The sequence below is a fragment of the Zonotrichia albicollis genome, chromosome 10, assembly GCF_047830755.1.
Source record: "Zonotrichia albicollis isolate bZonAlb1 chromosome 10, bZonAlb1.hap1, whole genome shotgun sequence".
In the NCBI taxonomy this organism is placed as follows: Eukaryota; Metazoa; Chordata; class Aves; order Passeriformes; family Passerellidae; genus Zonotrichia; species Zonotrichia albicollis.
The window spans coordinates 31279760-31299930 of record NC_133828.1 but is presented as its reverse complement, the minus strand read 5'-3'; the positions used below and the strand labels follow the sequence as shown (position 1 = coordinate 31299930).

At 60.1% G+C, this 20171-nt stretch overlaps 1 protein-coding gene across 1 annotated transcript; it reads left to right on the top strand.

Annotated features, from left to right (window-relative positions):
• Positions 1-7560: 7560 nt before the first annotated feature.
• Positions 7561-20171, top strand: WNT6 (Wnt family member 6). Its single transcript, XM_005485210.4, has 4 exons — positions 7561-7778; positions 15652-15872; positions 18752-19053; positions 19315-20171. Exons 1-4 carry the CDS (start codon positions 7702-7704, stop codon positions 19774-19776), a joined length of 1062 nt encoding a protein of 353 aa, XP_005485267.1. The 5' UTR covers positions 7561-7701; the 3' UTR covers positions 19777-20171.

The following is a 20171-nucleotide window of genomic DNA, read 5'->3' as shown; positions in this document are numbered from 1 at the left end:
TCCGGGCTGATGCTTTGTGTGCTCCCTGCCAGCGGGACCGGGATTGGGGTGCAGGACACAGGCACCCCCGTGCTTGTAGACACCCCTCAGGCACCCCAGGCTGGGACAGCCAAGAACGAGCGCCTGCTGCCATCTCATGGCTACTCACAGCCAGCTCTGTGCTTGCTCTGCCCCGGCCGGGTTCAGAGCCGGTGCAGCAGGAGAGTCCCCGCCCGAGGACTTCTGTGAGCTCCCAGCCTGGGAAACTGAGACCCTGTAGCTCTCACTCCCCCGGGCAGAGGATGCCCTGGCCTCTCCCAGCCTGCTGTGCTTCCCTTTGCCGGGCAGAGGAACCCTGAGACCTCTTTCAGTTTAAAACAATTGCCACTTGCAAAAAGAGTGAAAACTCCACAACTTCTGGTAAAAGGTCCCTCTCCATCTTTCTTATAAGCCCATTTATATATTGAAAAGTTGCAATAACCTTCTCCAGGTTGCACAACAAAAATCTCAGCCTGTCTTCACGGGAGAGGGGCTCCAGCCCCCTGATCATTTTGTAGCCTTGTCTGGCTCGCCTGAACCTGCTCCAACAGGTTCATGTCTCGCACTGAGGACCCCAGAGCTGCTCTGCTTCAGGTGGGTTCTCCAAATGTGCAGTGGAGCAGAAGCAACCACCTTCCCTGCCCTGCTGGGCATGCTCCTTATTTTCCAGTCTCAGACGTGATCTGCAAGTGCACATTATCGACTCCTTTACTGGTTTTGATCCACCAGTGCCTCTGACTCCTCCACAGGGCACCTCTCCATCCATCCATCCATCCATCCATCCATCCATCCATCCATCCATCCATCCATCCATCCATCCATCCATCACACAAACCGGTACTAGGGTCGCCCCGACCTGTGTTCAGGACCTGGCACTCGGCTTTGTGGAAGGACAAAGTCGCTGGCTGTACCACGGCAGCGACTCCCCGGGCCGGTCCCCGGTGCTCCCCACCCTGCTCGGGACTCGGAGCGGGGCCCCGTTATCCCGGCTCCTTCCCGCTCCCGCCGCTAGGCTGTGCTCCCCGCCCTCGGACGGAGGGAGCGGCGGGGCCGCTGCCAGGGCTGTGGGGGAGGCGGTGCTGGGGGCCGGGAGGGCTCGGTGAATCAGCCCCTCTCAGTCTCCCCGCGGGGATTCCGAAGGGATCAGGCTGGGCCATGGCCCCTCCAGGCCGGAGGATGCCCCCGGAGCCAGGGACACCGCCAGCTCCCGGGAGGTCCCGCAGCGCGGGGCCAGCCCAGCCTGGCGACAAGGGCGGCAGAGGCGGGAGAGCAAATGCTGTCTTCAGCCGTGGGGATGTGGAGCTGGGGGTGGCAGGTCACATCCTGTGTGTCACTTTGCCCCAGGGATGCTGTGACTGTACTCATGCCACAGAGCCATTGTCAGGTCCGATCTCATCTCCCTGGCAGGACCTGTGGGGGCAGAGTCAGGCACTGTGGGACCCCCTGCCCCTCTGTCCCTCAGCCATCCACCACACGCTGCTTATGGAGGGTCCTGCCTGCTGATTCTCCTCAGAGGGAGGGTCTCCTCCTTTATGTGACTTTGCAGTGTCACCCAGGAGCTGGAAATCTTTCCCAGAGCTGCATCCACTGACCCCGATTTGCTCTCCCACAAATGGGGGGAGGAAGTGGGGCGTCCCAGGGGAGGGCATCCCTTGACTCATCCCCAGGAAAGCCCAGGCTGTGAGAAGGCTGATCCTGGGACTGAGGACTGTAAACAGCCCAGAGCACTGAACTGGAGATAGCCTGCTACATCAACTGTGTGTCACCACACTGTCACTGCCTGAGTCATGAGCCACGCTGGGGCCAGTGGGGCTGCAAAGGGGGACATGGGGAGAAGAAGAGGAATGTGCACAAGTCCCAGGTCTGGAGACAGCTGGTCTTCTCTGACACAAAGAGTTCAAGTGGGACCCTCTTGGCCCTCTCCCAAAGGTCCCCTTCCCCTCCTTTCACTCTGTCTGACCCCTCAGACCTGGGCAGAGGCCTGGGGGCAGCAGAAAGCTTTTAAAACAAAGGGCAAATCAACCAGCATGATGGTGTGTCCCCCATGACCACCATGGAGTGCCTAGTACCTGGCAGAAGGCTCTGATCCAGGCTGCCCCTGCCTTGTGCCCCATGGGACCCTGGTGGGCCAGGAGCTTCCCCCCAAAGACGTGAGAGTGGGATGCCGGAGAGAACCCGGGGCTGGCATGCTGTTATCACAGGAGACGGGAGGCAGCCCCAGGCTGCTCTCAAGTGCTCCTGGCTGATTAGTGACTTCAAGTGCCTATGGAGTTATTCTAAGTCAAGTAGGAGCAAAGGGAGCCGACCCGAGACCAGCGTCGGGCTTTCCTGGAGTTTCCCACATCACCTCTGCTCCCTGCCAAACTCTCCAAGACGGGGAGGTGTCTCCTCTTTTTCCATCTGCTCTCCCTGTCCCTTACTCCTCCTGCAAGAGGCTGTTTGCTCCAGCCTAAAGCAAACCTGATTTTATCTCCTGACTCCAGTTGCCTTGGCTGTGGGCCATGGTGGATGCCTCCCACGCAGAGGTTGTGAAGCCCATGCGGGGACCCATGCACAGAGCGGGCTGTGTGAGCTGTGTGTGCCACATGACATCATGTTTACAGCCCCGGGGGCCCAAGGACAGCGGCATCGCTCGCAGCCCAGATATGCGTGTCCTTCCCATGGACGGACAGATGGACGCGTGGGGAGCTGGAGCAAGTGGGACTGGCCGCACACCCATGCCTCCCTGAGGAGCAGTGGTTTCAGCTTTGCTGCTCTGCAAGCCAGTTACCTTGGCCTCAGTTTCCCCTTTGGCCACTGGAGAGTGGATTCTGTGCTAGCAGTGAGGGTGCACTGCTGCAGCAGCATGAGGTCAGGCCTTCAAATTGTTGTGCAGCGAGAATGGCAAATTTTCTCCCCTTGGGACGTGGATGTTCCCTTCTCTCCCAGGACAGATGCTGTGTGAAACTTAGGTTGTTTGGAAAGAGCAACAATGTCCAGAGTTACAGGCTAAAAAGTGCTGCTAGGGCTTTTTTTTTCTCCTGTCCATCTGTCCATCCATCCATCCATCCATCCACACCCGCAAGCAGCTTTCTCACAGCCATCTCTCTATCCATCTCCTGAGCTTTCTGTACACTCATCCATCCATCCATCAACAAATGCATACATTACTCTTCCCATCCAGCCCCCTTACCTGTCCAGCCAGGGCTATCCATCCATCCATCCATCCATCCATCCATCCATCCATCCATCCATCCATCCATCTCCCGCCTGTCAGTGCCCAAGGGATTACCAGCCCTCCCCGGGTGTGGTGTGTACTCACAAGTGTGTGCACATGTGTGTGTGGGTCATGCAAAGTGCTGTGGGCCGTGATGTCCCAGGCCATGTCCAGCCATGGGGCAGGGCCAGGAGTGCTGGCCAGGGGGAGGGGGACTTGTCTAATTTAAGAATGGGCCCTACAGTCGCTGTCAGCACTGGACTGCTGTCATCTGGGGACAGGTCCTCATCAGCTCTGCTTGCCGCCCGCCAGCCTGACATGAAAGGGCTCTGCACCCCGATAAGGCCCCAGACACTTGGTCCCAGAGGTGGGCAGCACTGTGGCCAGGCCTGGGGGAGCTGAGGAGTAAGTCCTAGCATGGCTGTCCCCAAATTCACTGTCACTTCAGCACCATGTGGCTTGTTTGTTTGCATCAGTTGGGAGCCCAGCCCTGGGGGCCACCCTCCACTCTGAGCACTGGATCATGCCCTGTGTCACCAGCGTCTCCCACTGGTGACATAGCCCCAGGGAGGGCACCATCCTCATCATCCCCCTGGCTGCCACAGGCCTGTCTGCTGGCTGCTACCCTGCACTGGAGTCCCCCAGCTGTGAGCAGCCATGGATGGGGACCGTGTTGTTTTAATAAGATCATTCTGCTCCTGCTGTGAGGCCGCAACCCGGGCTTATGACATCACAGCGCGCTGCCATGGAAATGCCGGGATGTCACAAACACAGCTCGATGACCTCACTGCAGGAGCAGCAGAGGAGGCCAACGTGGGTTTGATTGCCAATGTCCTCAGGAATAAAGGAGGGGAGGGACGCTGGGAAAGTATGCGGCCGCTGAGCGCCGGGGTGTTTGGGTTGGAAATGGCCACGCTTTCCCCACAGCAGGAAAGGCCCATTATTTCCTCCCCTGTCCGCTCCCTCCCAGCAGCCAGAGCCCCCCCAGCCTTGTGGCTGTGGGGTAGGAGGGCTGTTGGAGCAGGGCACCCCCATCCATGCCCTTGGGGCTGCATGGCTGGGAACGAGAGACAGAGCTCAGCAAGTACCAGGGCACCAGCCTAGAGGCAGAGGGAGGTCAGTGGGGGTGCAGGATGGGCCACTCAGGGGATGCTTTGTCTCACAAGCAGGCTGGGGATCGCTGGGGATGCAGTCACAAGAGGCAGAGTGGCCTGGAGTCCCGGGGAGGTCTCCTCTTCCTCAAGAGGACTTCAAAGTCACACTGCTATGTGGGGATGATTCCCCAACACAGCACCCTCAAAACTGGACCTCAAAGCACCTCTTGGCCCAACCCAGCCACCCAATAACTGTCCCCTCCCCAGCCCGTAACCAACAACTTCTTCTGGGGACCCTAGGCCCAACTGGGGACCCCACAGCCCCTCCGTCCCATCACCCCTGCCACAGCTGAGTTCTATGTCCTTTGCCACTGGGAGAAACATGGCTGGTTGGGGGGCACCCGTCCCCCCAGCTCTCTGTTGCAGGGGTGCAGGGGTGCCTGCTCTCCCCCTGCATCCTCCATCATTAATTTCCATCAGTGGCCAAGTGGGGCCAGGGCTGCCTGGGGGTGGCCGAGGAACACGGCGCTTTCCCCTGATAGCAAAAATAAATACATTAAAATTCTTGCAGGAGGCAGAAGAATGCGGGACGGCAGGAAAAAATTGTTTTATAATTTGTAATAACACAAAAGCCGGGGGGGGTAGTGCGCTGCAAGAGGCGAGGAAAGGCAGAGACAAAGGATCAGCTGTGATGGTGGAGGCTGCTTCAGAGTGGCAGTGGCATCCCTGTCACCCTGGATTAGTATGACCACTGTCACCTTGTCCCCTGAAGTACGTGTGCCTTTGGGTCTTGTTGCAGAAGGGGAGGAAGCAAGAAAATTACCAGGGCTGTGAGAACAGACAACCACTCCCCACCTGCTCAAGCAGGTCTCAGCATCTCTGAGCCTCAGTTTCCCCTAGCTGAAGGAGAATTTTTATGCAGCTGTGAGAAAAGCTGTGAAATAGAGGCAAACTCCTGGCACACACCCCATCCCAGGTCCTCTGACCCAGACACAGGGCAAGGAGCCCACCTTCGTCCACTCTGCCCCACAGCCCCTCTAAGGGGGCTTTGCCCTGGGACCCAGGCAGTGGGACCAGCTCCCCTGGGTGTGCTGGGGGCACGGCAGCCCCCGGCCCCTCCAGCCTCACCAGAGCTGACATGACAAGGCGAGTCGCTGAGCACCAGCCGCACCTGCTCGCCGAGACGGCACCCCCGCCCCCCGCTCCCCTCTTCGGGGCAAAATCAAAGGGATTTTTCTGCCCTTAGGAAATCAGATAAAGGCTTCTCACCTGCCCCGCGCTGCCTTTGCGAGGAGGCCAGGCGCTAGGGGCGGAGGGACAACAGGCACTTTCAACACGCCGGCAGATGAGCCGAGCGCTGCCGGCAGGGGCTGGGCCCCTGGGCACGGCTCAGCCTGGCCAGCCGCAGCAGGGATGTCCCCTCTCACCAGCTGCGCTGCGGACTATCCCCCAAATCAGAGCTTACGGGGTCCCTGTAGGACAGCCAGCATGGAGGGGTGGGTGAAGGAAAAGCAACAGGGACAGGGCATGGTGCAGAGATGCAGTGCCCAACTCAGGGACTGAGCCCGTGTCCCTGTGTCCCCGTGTCCCCACGCTGTGGCCAGGGCAGCCCAGTGCTAGTCACCATGGCAAGGGTGCAGACCAGGAGCCCATTTCCTGTGTGGGAGGGCAGAGAAGGAGCAGGTGTGAGTCCTCCAGAGGTGGTGGGAGTCTCTTACCTCCCGTGCCCAGGAGGGAGAGAATTGTGCCAAGCTGCTGATAAAGCCTGAGTCATTCACCACCGAATGCTGCTAGCAGGGAGCAGACGTGCCCAGGTGAAGGGATGAAACCACGGGTGATCAAGGCAAGGGGAACATTATGGGCAAGCCAAGGGCTTGAGATGGGCAGGGTATGGGAGGCCAAGAGGGGGGACAGAGCACAAATGGCTGCTGGAGGGACGGCTGATCTCACCAGCAGCAAGGGTGCCCTGCTTTACCCATCTCGGGTGGAAGACACTTTTCTTTCCCTTGGGCTAACCCAGTGGGCTGGCTGGTTTCTCCATGGAGCTGGGTACAGAGATCAGGTGAGACTCCCCCAGGGCAGATCCTCTCCCAGGATCCATGGCCCAGATGCTGCAGGGCTGGGAGCTGATTCCCAACCTCTGCTGGGAGCCATAAATGGTACAAGAGGAATCAGAGATGCAGAGCACTGGACTGAGCTCTGGAAAACCATTCCTGAGGCTCCTCTGTGGAGTGCATTGGTGTGGCAGGCTATGGGCTCCTCCTGTCCCCAGCTGCACAGCCCTTGTGTGTCCCTCTGCTACCTTCTGGGCACGTCAGCTTCCTCCTGCCCAGGCAGCTCCTGCTGCTCCTGCTGCTATGAACTGGTGTGGGAACTGTGTCTGCTCTGGGTCCCCAGCACCTGAAATGAAAACACCATGAGCAAGATGTCCTTCACCACCAGGAGAATAATAACTCCTGGTCTCCTTGCTCCTAGGGCTGGCTCGATCATTCTCCTGCGTGTCCCTCTGCCCCAGGTGTGTCTCTCCAGAGTGCTGGAGCTAAATGTGGGGAGATGCTTGTTATGGGTTGCTCCTCCAGCTTTCCCAGGTGGGACAGACTGCTCTGAGGACAGGCAGGGTCACGGAGCCAGGGTTGAGCCAGGCGGACCCAGGCAGGGACAGGGGCCGGGCAGGGCTGCGCTGGGGCAACACGGGGGCTCCAGGTTTGGGCAAGGCCATGCCAGGGGTGGCAGGGTCGGGCAGGAGTGTGACAGGAAGGTGTCGGGGACACCTCGAGGCCAGGTCGGGTTTGACAGGGCTGCGGCAGGACCCCGAGTGGAGCCGGGCAGGACTGTGCCAAGGAGGGCTGTGCCAGGCAGGTCCGTGCCAAGCAGGTCAACAGCAGGTCCGGGGCTTCGGGGGCAGGGCTGTGCCAGCCGGATCCGCAAAAAGGGCTGCACATTCACACATTCAAACGCGGCGGCAGGACGCGGGGCCAGGCGGGCTGCGTCCTCTCCCGGAAGGTGCCCGTGCCCGCATCGCGTCCGTGGCTCTGCGCTGGGAACGGAGCCTGGCACCCGGGAGTCCCCCCGCCCGGCCCGCCCTGTCCGTCCCCCGGGCTCCGGTTTCCCTGTCGGAGCAGATGCTTTCGCAGCCCCGTCCCTCCTCCTTCTCCGGAGCAGCCTCCGCGCCGCGCTCCAGCCGCCCGGAGGTGCCTGCCCAGCCCAGCCCAGCCCAGCCCGGCCCGGCTCGGCCCGGACGGCCCCGCCGGCCGCGCTGCTGCCCGGCCCGGCCCGGCCCGGCGGAGGGAGACAGCGGGCACCCACCCGCCGGGGCCCCGGCCGGACCTCGGGGTGCCCGGCTCCCGGCCAGCGGCGTGGAGCGAGTTCGACGCTTTCCTCAGTCCTGGCAGGATGCTGCCTTCCTCCCGGACCCAGCTGGGGCTTTTCTTCATCCTCCTCTGCCCCGCTAACATCATCGGGCTCTGGTGGTGAGTAGGACATCCCGCGGGGGGGAAGCAGGAGGGCGCGCAGGGTATCTCGATCTCCGGGGGCAGTACCGCCCAGCCTGGGGACAAAAGAGTCCCCTACACCCAGGCACCACTTGGGTTGGAATAGCTGCTCGCTGGCTGCTCTGGTCCAGACCGGGGCACCCACATACTCTCAGCGTTTGGGCACGCGAGTGTGCTGGAGGCAGCAGCTGGGGGATCCCCAGGAGTACAGGGTGCACAGGTCCTGTGGTGAGAGCTGCACTTTGCCTCCCCGCACCCCCAGCCCACTGCCTGGGAAGCTTGCATGCCTGAGGGGTGGGCAAGGGGGCTTAGCGGCTTCCAGACCCCTTCAATAAGTCAAATTTAATTAAAAGCCTTAGGGTCCCTACAGTGTCCCCCCTGAACGGTGGCCCGGACACAGCAGGGACAAAACCCCTATTTGTAATGGTGCCCTCATCAAAGGCAGAGACGGTGCCTTGCAGGATACCAGAGGGGGTGGGGGATTCATTACAGGCACAGAACTGGGACCCAGCCTTGGAAAGCCCAGGTATCTGTCGAAACATGAACTATTTAAATCTATTAAGAATTTCACCCAGCCTGTCTTTATCCGGTTTTAAGTGCTTAGATTCCAGCTCCCCGGCGTGCCGTCCGGGCTATCATTCATTATCTGAGGCTATTCGTCTCCACATTGTCACACTCTTTTGACCCCTAAAATAAAGCTCTCCATAAGCCTTTCCCCTCACAGTGCCCTGCCTGCCCACCAGTGATTTATTCCACATCTCCATTCCCTCTGCTAGCCCTGTCTCCAGGGCTGCACTGGGGATCTTTGTGAGTGTAAATGGTGCTGTTACAGTCACTTGTACATCAGCTGAGAGTTTGCCCCTGGAGCCCAAGCGTTGAGTTTATTGCCAGGCAAGGGTTTAGCGTGGGGCTGAGAGTGACTTGCCTAGGGTTTTTGTGCTAGAAGAGGGGAGAGTGAGGTAGGGCAAGCCTGGCCAAGGCAGGGTGCTTGTGGAGGGTCTCCATGCTCCATGCCACCCAGCTCAGGGTAGCTGTGCCATTGCAGGGCATGTGCCATCCTGCTGCTGTTTCTTCCTGGCCAATTCTCAGACACACAGAGAGCTGTCCCTTCAGCTCTCCATGCTTTCTCTGCCCCATCCTCACCAATATCTCCAAGTTCATGGTGCTGTGCTCCAGTTTTGAGGACATCTGCCCCTGACTGGAGCAGGTAAAGGTGAAGCAGAAGCTAATTTTGCTGTCATTTCAGGGGCAGGCAGACAGCACCAGCCAGGGCAGGGTAAGGGGTACTGGTGCCCCTCGCTCCAGGTGCTCAGAACTGCATCTCCCCGTGGAGTCTGGGTCCTGCTGGTGCCATGTGTGCACAGGAGCAGTGACTGCAGGAGATTAGCAGGATTTGGCAGAGGAGGCCAAGGGATCAAACTTGCTTTTTCTTCTTTTAAAAAAAGAAGAAGAAGAAAAGGAACCTTTATTTTAAGAATAATAACTCAGCTGCCTGATGCACAGCAAATGCACTGGGCAGTGGAGTGGCTTCAGGGGGACCACCAGCTCACTCTGCTTCACTCTGGAGCCAGCGAGCTGGGAAGAGGTGGTGGATGGGTGAGGCCACCAGCACTGCCAAACGGATGTGCCAGGCTTCCTGGGACCGGGCAGAGGAGCAGCTGGGTGATTCACGAGCTGCTTCTCTCTGAGTTTGGTATTTTGGCCCCTGGCTGAGATGATCTCAGGCAGCCCTTCCTGTGTGGGGCAGAGGAGTCTGGGCACTCATGACAGGCATCTTCCGTGTGCCTGCTCCTGTTCTGGTCCCCTCTCCCCGGTCTGGGTAGCACTGGTGTCAGTGGGTTTTGCTGTTGGTGGGGAGGGGTTCAGGGGAGCAGCTGTGTGTTGTGCCAGAGCTCCTGGAAGCCCCAGGACTGGTGGCATTGATAGAGCTGTTCCTTGCTGTCACTGTCACTCATGCATGGGGACTTTGGTGGCACTCATTTGTGTGTGCATCACTGGGCACTTGTGGGTGCTTAGCCAAGGTGCTCAGCCATTTCCCCCTGGCCAAGAAAGAAATGTCTTTACAACTTCCCCATCCCACCCCTGAGTACATTATGTGTGTGCTGGGGGGATACAGGGGTTGCCTGTTTAAACCAGCATTTTCCCCCACTGATGTCTTAATTTGTGAGAGGGCTGGGCTGGATCTCAGGATGTACAGTCCCAGCCCAGGCAAGCAGCAGGGCCTGGCCACTCACAGGTGGTAACTGTGCCCATTGGGATCCTGGCACATGGCTGCATCTATGGAAGAAGATTTAGGTGTGGTGTACAAGCCCTGACACCCTGATAGTGACACTGTAGCCTGAGAAAGGGCATCCCCATTTTGTTAGGATGTCCCCAGGGAGCTCACTGAAGACACACACCTTCCCATGGCAAAAGGGAGCAGGCTGTGGTCAGTGCCAATGCAAGATATGTCCCTCATGTGCAGCTGGCACCTTGATTAGTGCCAAGCTGCAGGGAGTAGGCTCTCCTTGCTCCCAGAGGCTCTGTAAATCCTCTTTCTTCCTCCTCCCCTATTCTTTACACATTTCTTGCTCAGCTCCTTGTGCAACAGTGATTTCTCCCTGAGCAGGACAGGTAGGGACTGCCTGGGGCTCCTGGGCTGGCCCAGAGGCTGCAGAGTTACAGAGCAGGCAAACTGAGTGTCTGAGGAGCCCCAGGCGGGTTCAGGGCAGGATTTCAGCCAAGCCGGTTTGCAGGAGCGCAGAGGCACTCTGGGGATGGGGGCAAGCAAAACCAGCTCCCCTGGTGCCTCTTGGCTCTCCATGGGCATGGCTGAGAGCAGCTGGGAGATGGGAGAGAAAGCAAGGGAGAAAATCATCCCAGCTGAAATGTGCTCCGCTCCAGCTGTGGGTCTGAGGGGGCCCAGAGGGATGGACACCTGCCCATCCATGCATGAGGGCAGTGCACCTCTGGCTTTTCTTCACAGGTGCTCAGAGAGGACCTCTCCCACCAGCCCCTGTGGCTGTACCCTTGCTTGAGGGGTCCCAGTCCCATGTGCCTCAAGCCACACACCTGTGTGACCACCCAGCAGTGTTCTCTCCTCTTTCCCTGCCCAGCTTCCCCAGTGCAGGGCTAGAGCCTGTGAGGGCAGGCTGCTGGGCTGGAGGGCCCTGCCTTGGGCTGAGCCTTGTGAGTCACCCCTGGCCCTGCTGACCCACAGCTGCCACCCCACGGCTGCCCAGCCTTCCCCGGCATGCCTTCTGCCCTGGGGCAGCACCATATGGGCAGGAATGAATCTGCCACGGGGAGAGCCCCTGCCTGATGCCATCTCCCTGTGCCCTTGCTGGGGCAGCTGCTGACCTGCTGGGCTTTTCAATGGGACAATGTTTCTCTTGCACCCTTTGAGATGACTACTGGCTCCAGCATTGGGCAACTTGTTTTCTCCCACAAGGCGGCTGAACTTTCCCCAGTGCCATCCCTGCTCCTGGTCACATCCATCTCCCATGGTGACACCCAGGCTCCCTGGCCATGCCCTACACATGCCCACAGCTGGAGGATTGGTCTGGCCTTTGCATCAGAACCTTAAGTATTTCAAACCCCTGCAGGAGGGTACTGGGCACACCCTGACATCTGCTGAGGCTTTGCAGGGTCCCCCCCACAACATGTGGCACCCATATCTGGGCATGAACTAGCCAAGCCCTCATGCTACCCCAGCTCTAGCCCCTGTCAGCACCCAGAAGAAGGAGGCAGTGACCATGAATGAGCGGACTTCTTTCCTCTTATCCCAGCCCTTCCAGGGTTTGGACATGGCCTTAAGACCACCACCTCTGCAGATGGATGCTCCCTCCATCCCCCCAGTACCTGCAGCACAAGTTTGGGCAGTTCCTGCTCACGACAGCCTGGCCTCAGCATGACCCTGCAGCCAGCAGGTCCATGGCTTGGTGCAATGCCATGCCAAAGCCTCGATCCTTTAGGCAGCTCCCCAGCTGTTTGCAGCCATCCTTGCCAAGGAGATGTAAGGAGGAGGGCGGGGAATGGGGGTCCCCCTTCTCTTCCCAACCCATGGCATTTCCTGCTGCCTCAGTGCCCCGGGTGCTGCTCAGCAGCCAAGCCCTGGCTGTGCCCTCCGGGGCAATGACTGGCTGCTCACTCACCACACCCCCGTGGGCTCCTGCTCTGGCTCCACACCCAGTGCCCCGGTACTGGCAGCACCCAAACATGCCCTGGGTGAGGGGCTGGGTGCCCACCACATGCCTGCATGGGCTGAGGGAAAGCTGGGTGGGTGAAAATCCATCTGTGGGTCCCCCTTGCCCTGTTTGTTTGGAAAGGGACAGGCTCGCTTTGGGTGTGACTTGTCACACAGTGTGACATCATTGTGTGGGGTGGGAGGTGACCCATGTCCCCAGGGATGGAGGTCAGGTGTCCAGAGCTGTCACCCTGCAGTTCTTACCTCTCCAGGTGGGTGCAAAATTACCTGTGGGCTCAGAGTGCTGACCTGGGTACCCCAGTACCTACATCACCCTGCTGAGGGCTTCCAGAGGCTGGGATAGAGACCTGTATGCAAGGCAAGATGTAGCCTTTCTGCCCTAGAGCAGGTCCCCCTGCCCCACAGGAGTGCCCAGGCAGCAGTACCCAATGGGTGCAGGCCTGTCAGATCCCACATGGAGCTGGCATGGCCCAACCACTGCTCTCCTGTAGTGTGACTTTTGAAAGCTGACTATCTTCTCCTCACTGCATAGTACTACCAGCCTCACTGCCTTGGCTTCCTGCAAACCAGGACCCTGCTGGCTCCCCTCCACAATGCTCTGCTGGCAGGGAGCAGAAGTCCTACTCCACATCATCCCCATGCCCCAGGAGAAGATGGTGACCCGGCCCAGGCTCCTTGGTCCATGATTTTGGCTGGGAACAAGACTAGGGCATGCTGGAAGCCCCACGACCATGAGCTGAGCTGTGAAAAATGGTGATTGTATCTCTGGGAACCCCTGTCTCTGTTGCAGCAGGCACAGCATGCAGAGCACAGGGGTTGCATCAGAAGCCCCGGTGACTCCTGTTTGATGTGTGTCACTGGGACTGGGCTCAGGCTGTGGCTGTGGCAGCTAAGGGCTGACAGCAGCAGGTGGGCAGTGGTTTGCAGCCCTTTGTCTGTGCCTCAGTCTCCCCTTTCAGCAATGGGGGCTGTTTCCCTTACACAGGGCTGCGGGGAGGTTGGGTAGTGGGGCTCACCATCCCACTGGCTTTTGGGCCAGCCAGAGCCCCCAGCAGCAGCTCTGGCAGGCAGCAGAGGGCACAGGGGCAGGTGGCAGGGATGCTCTGTGGGCTGAGCCTGGCTGGGGGCTCCAGGCAGGGGCCGGGGTGCCCCAGGCGAGGTGTGGGGAGCCGGGCTGGCGACCCTGCTCCTTCACCAGGGCAGGGGGAGGAGTGCCCGGCAGCAGAGGTGGGGCACCTTAATTGTAGATGCGGGAGGCCTTGGAGCGGGACAAGCTCAGGCAGATCTGGGCCCTGCGCCGGAGCCCTTGCCAAAGTGGTAGCAGTTTGGCAGCATTTTTCTTGCCCTTGTCTCCCCCCATTCTCCCCCCCTCTAAACCCTCCAAAGCAAAACAGCTCTCGGGCTCCCGGCAGCCTCGCCGTGCCAGAAAGTGGAGCCCAGCGGAAATTAATATCGCTCTGGACTTAGCAGCCCACCCCAGCCTGGCCGGCAGGGACAGAGCTGCTGCTCTCCCGCCAGCCTCGCCGCCGCCTGGACCATGGGTGGGGACCCCCGGTGAGGCGCCCATCGCCCCCAGACCCGCGGGGCTCAGCTCTCCTTCCTGGCCTGATCCAGCGGGCCGGGGTGAGCCACAGTTCAGCATTTGATCTGGCGGCCCCGGGGGCTGGAGCATCGTTTTTATATGAGTACAAAGAGTCGTCTCTTAATGAAAGTCCCATCCCGGCTCCCCCACTCCACCGGAGGGGGCAGCCAAACCTCCGCCATCCTGCTGCGGCCACAAAGGACAGCAAGCCTGGGAACCAACATGGAGGCTTGGATCCCTCTGTGGTCGTCATGGGATGGGTCTGGACAGATTTTCTGGTCACCTTCCAGGGGGGCCTCAGTTTCCCCATCTATGGAGGACCTGTGCCAGGCAAGCTCTGCGATGCTTCCCCAGCTGCCCCATCTCTTTGCAGAGGTCCATGTGAGTCATGCAGCAAAGGGAAACTGAGCTGCTGGGAGCAAAGGGAGATGAGTTCTCCCTGGAAGGACTGTGGGCTTGCCTCAGTTTCCATGCTGGAAGTTCCCTTTCCAGGCTGTTTGTTGAGCTGTTCAACCTTTAAACCTCCAGCCAAAGCATAAGGGCTCCTTTTCCAGGCTGTGTGAGAGGGCACATCCTCTCCAAGCCAGCTGGGGTCTGGTAGGCAGGAGATGCAGGCAGCTGGGGAGCTGACATGAATCAGGGGGATCCTGGCAGGGCTTTGAGCTTCAAACAAGGGTCTGGGAGGGGGTTTGCACTGGGGACAGGATTGCAAGCAGAGAACTGCAGCCTGGTGTCCCAAACACAGCCCCCCAGCTGCACGAGAGTGAAAAGGAAACCCAGAACACAGTTAAACACTAAGATTCAGCTTGTGATTTTTGAGCCCCTGGGGCTTGGCCAGACTATAAAGCTCTGGGTTTGGAAGCTGTGCAGCTGATGCTCTCCAGTGAGTGGGGCTGAAGGCAGCACGGGCCGCCCAAGCACTGCTCCCCAGGGAATCCCAGGGAATGTAACCTCCCAATCATCAGGCATATCCTGATCCTGGGGTCTGCTGGGTGCAGCCCTGAGCTTCTGTGGGCATCCATGGCGTTGAAAATCATGTTGTTGAGCAGGATGATGAGCCCACAGGAGCAGCGCTGGAGGCGGGGGTGGGCTGAGTTTAGGCTGTGCTGAATTGGTGTGGCCCATGGCTCCGGAGCTGCCTGTGGCAGAGCTGGGGCTTGGCCCGTGCCAGCACGAGGCAGGGCGCTGGAGGCTGCGCAGCTGCACCACGGAGGGCACTCCAGGCAAAATGTGTGGGGAAAGTACAGGAGTTTCTGTAGCCCATGGCACACCGGGGAGCACAGCACCGCGCTCAGACTTTGCCTTCAGGGCCAGGGAGTCAGGCACCTCACGCCAGCTGTGCTGGCAAGGAGGAGCTGCCTCTGACGTGGGCCCAGCCAAGACTTGCCCTCCCTCGCTGGCATTGGCAAAGCTGGCAATGCCACCTGCATCCCTCCCTTGCACTCCCGCAGCCGCCTGCGGCTCCGTTCCCTGGAGTCAGGGCCTGGATTTGGGAGGTGACTACAGGATCCTGGCCAGCAGCCGAGGGCCTTTATCAGAAGCAAGGTCACTCTTCTAGTCTCCCACGGGGTGAAGCAGCGAGAACCCGTGGAGAGGGGGAGACACACCAAGATTGCTGGCTGGGCTCCTTGTTGTGTCCGCAGCTCTGGGAGACGCAGCTGCATCAGGCATCAGTCACATGGCAATGTCAGGGCTGGGTCAGCTCAGTGCCAGCCCCAAAGAACAGGTGCTGAGTAGCACAATATTTTTGCCATCTCCCTTGGGGACACCCCCATGGATGTCCCCAAGGATGTAGAGTGTAGAGTGGTATGTGCCAGCATACCACTGTCCCACAGTAGGAGATCCACCCAATTCCCCAATGGATGGACAGGACAAGTTATTGCCTGGGTGAGCCACCCATCCCTATTGTCCTAGCCCCACTGCATATGTCTCTGTCCCCTTGTCGCCCGGGCTCAGCGTGGAGCTGGCACTGCCCTGCAGCCTTGCTCCATCCCTGGGGGTAGGGCTGCTCATGAACCACTCACACCCTGGTCTCTGCTGGGCTTGGGTGCTGGTTTTGCTCTGCTCGCTGTCCCCTCCTGCAGGGCAGTGGGGAGCCCCCTGGTCATGGACCCCAACAGCATCTGCCGCAAGACGAAGCGGCTGGCGGGGAAGCAGGCAGAGCTGTGCCAGCTGGAGCCAGAGATCGTGCAGGAGGTGGCCAAGGGCACCAAGCTGGGCGTCCGGGAGTGCCAGTACCAATTCCGCTTCCGCCGCTGGAACTGCACCAGCCACAGCAAGTACTTCGGCAAGATCCTGCAGCAGGGTAAGGCCAGCGCTTCCTCGGCTTCCCATTTCCCAGAGAGACCCCAGCCTGGGGGAGCACCTCCCCGGAGCTCCTGGAGCAGTCTTGGCGTGCAAAGCTGTGTGTGTGTGTGTGTGTGTGTGTGTGTGTGTGTGTGTGTGCAGGGGGTTGCTCAGTGCTCCCCAGTGCAGTCATGCCGAGGTTTTACTGCTGGGACATGTCTCCCAGTGTTGTAATGAAGCAATTACCAATGCTCCCAGACAGCGCGGGGCTTCATGAAGCCCAAGAATGCACCCTCGTCTGGCAGTGATTTACTGCTCCCCCAGGACCCCAGGGTGTGCTGTGGGAAGGGGCCCGGCTGGGAGGCAGTGTGCAGCCCTTGGGAGCTGCCCCTCACACGTGGGTGCCCTTCATATTCCTCCTCCTGGCCTTGCAGGGAGCAGAGGAGTGCTTGTCTCCTGTCCCTGTCCCTGTCCCTGGATGGGCACCCTGGTGTCACCCTGAGGAACAGGGCTGGGTGGCAGGAAGGCTTGTGCAGGTCTCAGGCAGTGGGTACAGCAATCCAAGCCAGGCCCAGCTCCCCCAAAATCATAGCAGGGGCAGAGCAGGAGGGCATCCATGAGTGTGTGAGGGATGGGAAAGCCCTGCTATGCTCCTCAGGGAGAGTAGCTGGGTGTGGATGGTGCTCCAAGCAAGAGGGGTTGCTTGAAACACCTTGGGCTGGTAGGATCACTTAATGGGAAGTGAGTTTAGCCCTGCCCCTCTTCCCATTTTGGTCCCTGTGCTATGGCAGATGAAGATGCTGGAGCAAGCCCCAGTCTCCTCAGCCATCACATCTGTTGGTGCTTGGCCAGCCCAAGGCAAGGTGGATATGTCCATGGGCCATGCAGGGGGGTGAAGGTGGCATCCCTGGGGGGATTGGAGAGGGCGGGGTGCCCTGGGCACCCAACTGACTGCAGGTACTGGTGGGGGTCAGAGCTGAAGCCTCAAGGTAGACAGTGGCCCATGGGTGGGGGATAGGCTCATTTAAAAAGCTGATTTGCAGATGTGTGTTCCCCCCAACACAGGGAGGTGTATTCAGCCAAGAGGCAGAGTCAGGGCACAGGGGGACTCTCCTGCCTCTGGAGTCACCTATTGTCACCATAAACTGGCAGTGAGGCAGGTGGGACCTGTGCCAGGCAGGGATCTGCTCTGGGAGTGGGGTGGTGCCAGAATGCAGGGCCAGACCAGGTGGGGAGTGAAAGGCACTGGCAGATGAGCTGCTGGGTACCCAGGAACAGCTCGTGTTGGAGGAGGCACAGGCACATCAGGCATGGGGATGCTGAAGGAGCCACCACGATGGTGGTGGTTGGTCCAGCCTCCATGCTGGGGTGCTGGAGATAAGCAATGTCATAGGGACAGTGGTGAGTTTGAGTCCCTGGCACTCTGAGGAATCTGGAGGTGTGGAGTTCCCCAGAGCAACAAGATGGGTATCAGAAGCCCTCAGAGGTGCCAGCAGGCACCAGCCTCCCTGTAAGCCTGCAGGAAGTGCACCAAGTATCTCAGCATTGTTGGGGTTCCCAGCTCCATCAGATAAACACCTTTCATCCAATATTCTTTTCTATCCAAGGATGCTGCAAACCTCTCATTCCTGGCCATGGCCTCTGTGGCACAGTCATGACTGTCCCCTCTTCCCTTGCTGCCACCTGTGCCAGGTGTGGCATGCCAGGGCAGGCTGGCTTGGGGGCAGCCACGTGTCTGGAGGAACTGTCAGAGGAGCAGCATCCCCCCAGGGCCCGGCTGGCAGGGTGGCATGGGGACCTCTGCCAGCTTCGGGCTGCCTGCTGAGGGTTCTGCCAGCCCCAGGTGGGAGCAGGCAGGTGGTCGGGAGGGCCCGGGGAGGGGGTGGTACCCCCTTGGTAGCAATGCCAGAAAGGCACCGCTCTGCCCAGCTCCTGCTCACACCAGAGGGATGCAGGTGCTGCGTGGGCTTTTGGAGGAGCCGCTCATGGAACTGGTGCCCTGCTATCCCTCTTCCTGCAGCCTCCCCGCGTCAGAAGATGGAGGGATGGGACACCCCCAAAACCCCCCTTCCCCTCCCTGCCCAGGAATCCCCTGCAGGCCAGCCCCTGGGCCAGCCCTGCCCTGGCATCCGGGCGGGCAGGAGCGGGGCTGGCACGGCGCAGGGGGCGCGGAGCCCCCCGAGCAGGGCGCCGCACCCCTGCCGCCAGAATCCCCCGCTGGCTGCGGCTGCGAGCGGCAGGTCCGGGCAGGGGAAAGATGCTTGGAATTTGTGTCCCGGAGCAGAGAGAGACAGGAGCAAATACTAATAATAAATAATCCTGCAGGGTGGAGGCTGTGCCGGTGCAGAGAGGGGGGCGGGCAGCTCCCCATGGCAAAGAGGGTGGTGGGGGGAGAGCAGGCAGCACAGCTCCATCACTGCCGCCCTGCAGAGGGTGAGTGGCACCCTCGGTATCCCTCGCAGTGTGCCCTTCCAGGTGCCAGTTTGGAGCTGGGTTGGGATTTTTACTGCTTGGAGGGAAATTGTAGGGTAGTGTGAGGAAGCTGTGGGTAGCACCTGGTCATCTGGGACCACCCTCTGCTCTCTGAGCTTCCCTCTTTGCTATGGGGCAGCACCCAGACTTGCAAGAGGAGGTGGGAGATTTGTTGCCTCTCCACAGCTGAGTGCAGGAACACTGGCAGGGCCTGACCATCCCTCAGAACCTTCAAATCTGCTTGCAGGAGGCATCTCCTGCTCCAGGCAGCCCGTTCCAGGGTGGGCGCATCGCCCAGGGAACAACACTGAGCACATGTGAAGAGGGAGAACGGGGAAGCCCCTGGGATGTCAGCCAAGGGTGGTGCTTTGTTTGCTGGAGCTGACCCCACATCCCAGCCCTGTCTGTTCTCCTGTTCTCCTGCAGATATCCGTGAGACAGCCTTCGTGTACGCCATCACGGCGGCGGGAGTGAGCCACGCCATCACGCAGGCCTGCAGCATGGGCGAGCTGCTGCAGTGTGGCTGCGAGCTGACGCGGAGCCGGGCACCCCCCTCGCCCACGGCGGGGCCGGGCACAGAGGGCACCGCCTGGGAGTGGGGCGGCTGCGGGGATGATGTGCAGTTTGGCTACGAGAAATCCCAGCAGTTCATGGATGCCAAGAACAAGAAAGGCAAAAATGACATCCGAGCTCTTATCGACCTGCACAACAACGAAGCCGGGCGCTTGGTAAGGCCCCTGCACTCCCTGTCCCCCACAGCCCTTGTGTCCCTGCCCAGCCCTCCACCTCCAGTGTCCCCAAGCCGTGTACCTGCACCAGCTTTGGCTGAAATATTACCCATTATCTTTTGGGAATCCTTTGCAGGTGCTTTGGAAAGCCTCTCTCCATCCCCACCCCTCTCCCAGGCCAGGGCAGCACCACGGGGCAGGGTTTTGGCTGGGGGTGCTGGGCAGGGCCCCGAGGGCTGAGCATGGCTGTCTCTCCCTCAGGCGGTGCGCAGCTACATGAGGACAGAGTGCAAATGCCACGGGCTCTCGGGCTCCTGCACGCTGCGGACCTGCTGGAGGAAGATGCCCCATTTCCGCGAGGTGGGCGATCGCCTCCTCGAGCGCTTCAACGGGGCCTTCAAGGTGATGGGAGGCAACGACGGCAAAACCCTCATCCCTGTGGGCGACAACATCAAGCCTCCCGATAAACAGGACCTCATCTACTCGGCCGACTCGCCTGATTTCTGCTCGGCTAACCGTAAGACGGGCTCGCTGGGCACCAGGGGCCGCGTCTGCAACAGCACGGCCATGGACACGAGCGGCTGCGACCTGCTGTGCTGCGGGAGAGGGCACCGGGACGAGACGGTGGTGCTGGAGGAGAACTGCCTCTGCCGCTTCCACTGGTGCTGCGTGGTGCAGTGCCGCAAGTGCTCCGTCCGCCAGGAGCTCAGCCTCTGCATCTGACAGCCTGGGGTCAGGTGAGGACAATTTGTGAGGCCACCTCCAGGCTCACAGGGCCCCCCGGGACAGAGACAGGTGGATCCGGGGGCAGGGTCAGCGTGGGTGAGCTCAGCTCTGCACTCTGGAGAGTCCTGGCTTCCCCAGAGGGCAGCACGGGGCTGCCTGGCGCCCCCGTGGTCCCCGTGGCACAGAGCTTCCATAATAAAGCTATTTAAAGCCATATGCCACAGAGCTTCCTGGGGAGGGCTGAGAAGCGCTGACCACTGTACTGGAGTGGAATTAGCCTGAGAGCTGCCTTGCCCCAGCTGTGAGTCGCAGTCAGTCACACTCCTGCCAGCCCCTAGCCCTGCTAGGACCTGTGGCAGAGTCCAGCTCATTTTTTATCTACCCTCTGTTTT

Bases quoted from the DNA above. Each gene is read 5' to 3' on its own strand.
- WNT6 (XM_005485210.4), top strand. From the start codon at position 7,702: ATGCTGCCTTCCTCCCGGACCCAGCTGGGGCTTTTCTTCATCCTCCTC. The intron at 7,779-15,651 runs GTGAGTAGGACA...CCCCTCCTGCAG, and splicing joins AACATCATCGGGCTCTGGTG to GGCAGTGGGGAGCCCCCTGG. The intron at 19,054-19,314 runs GTAAGGCCCCTG...TCTCTCCCTCAG, and splicing joins ACAACGAAGCCGGGCGCTTG to GCGGTGCGCAGCTACATGAG.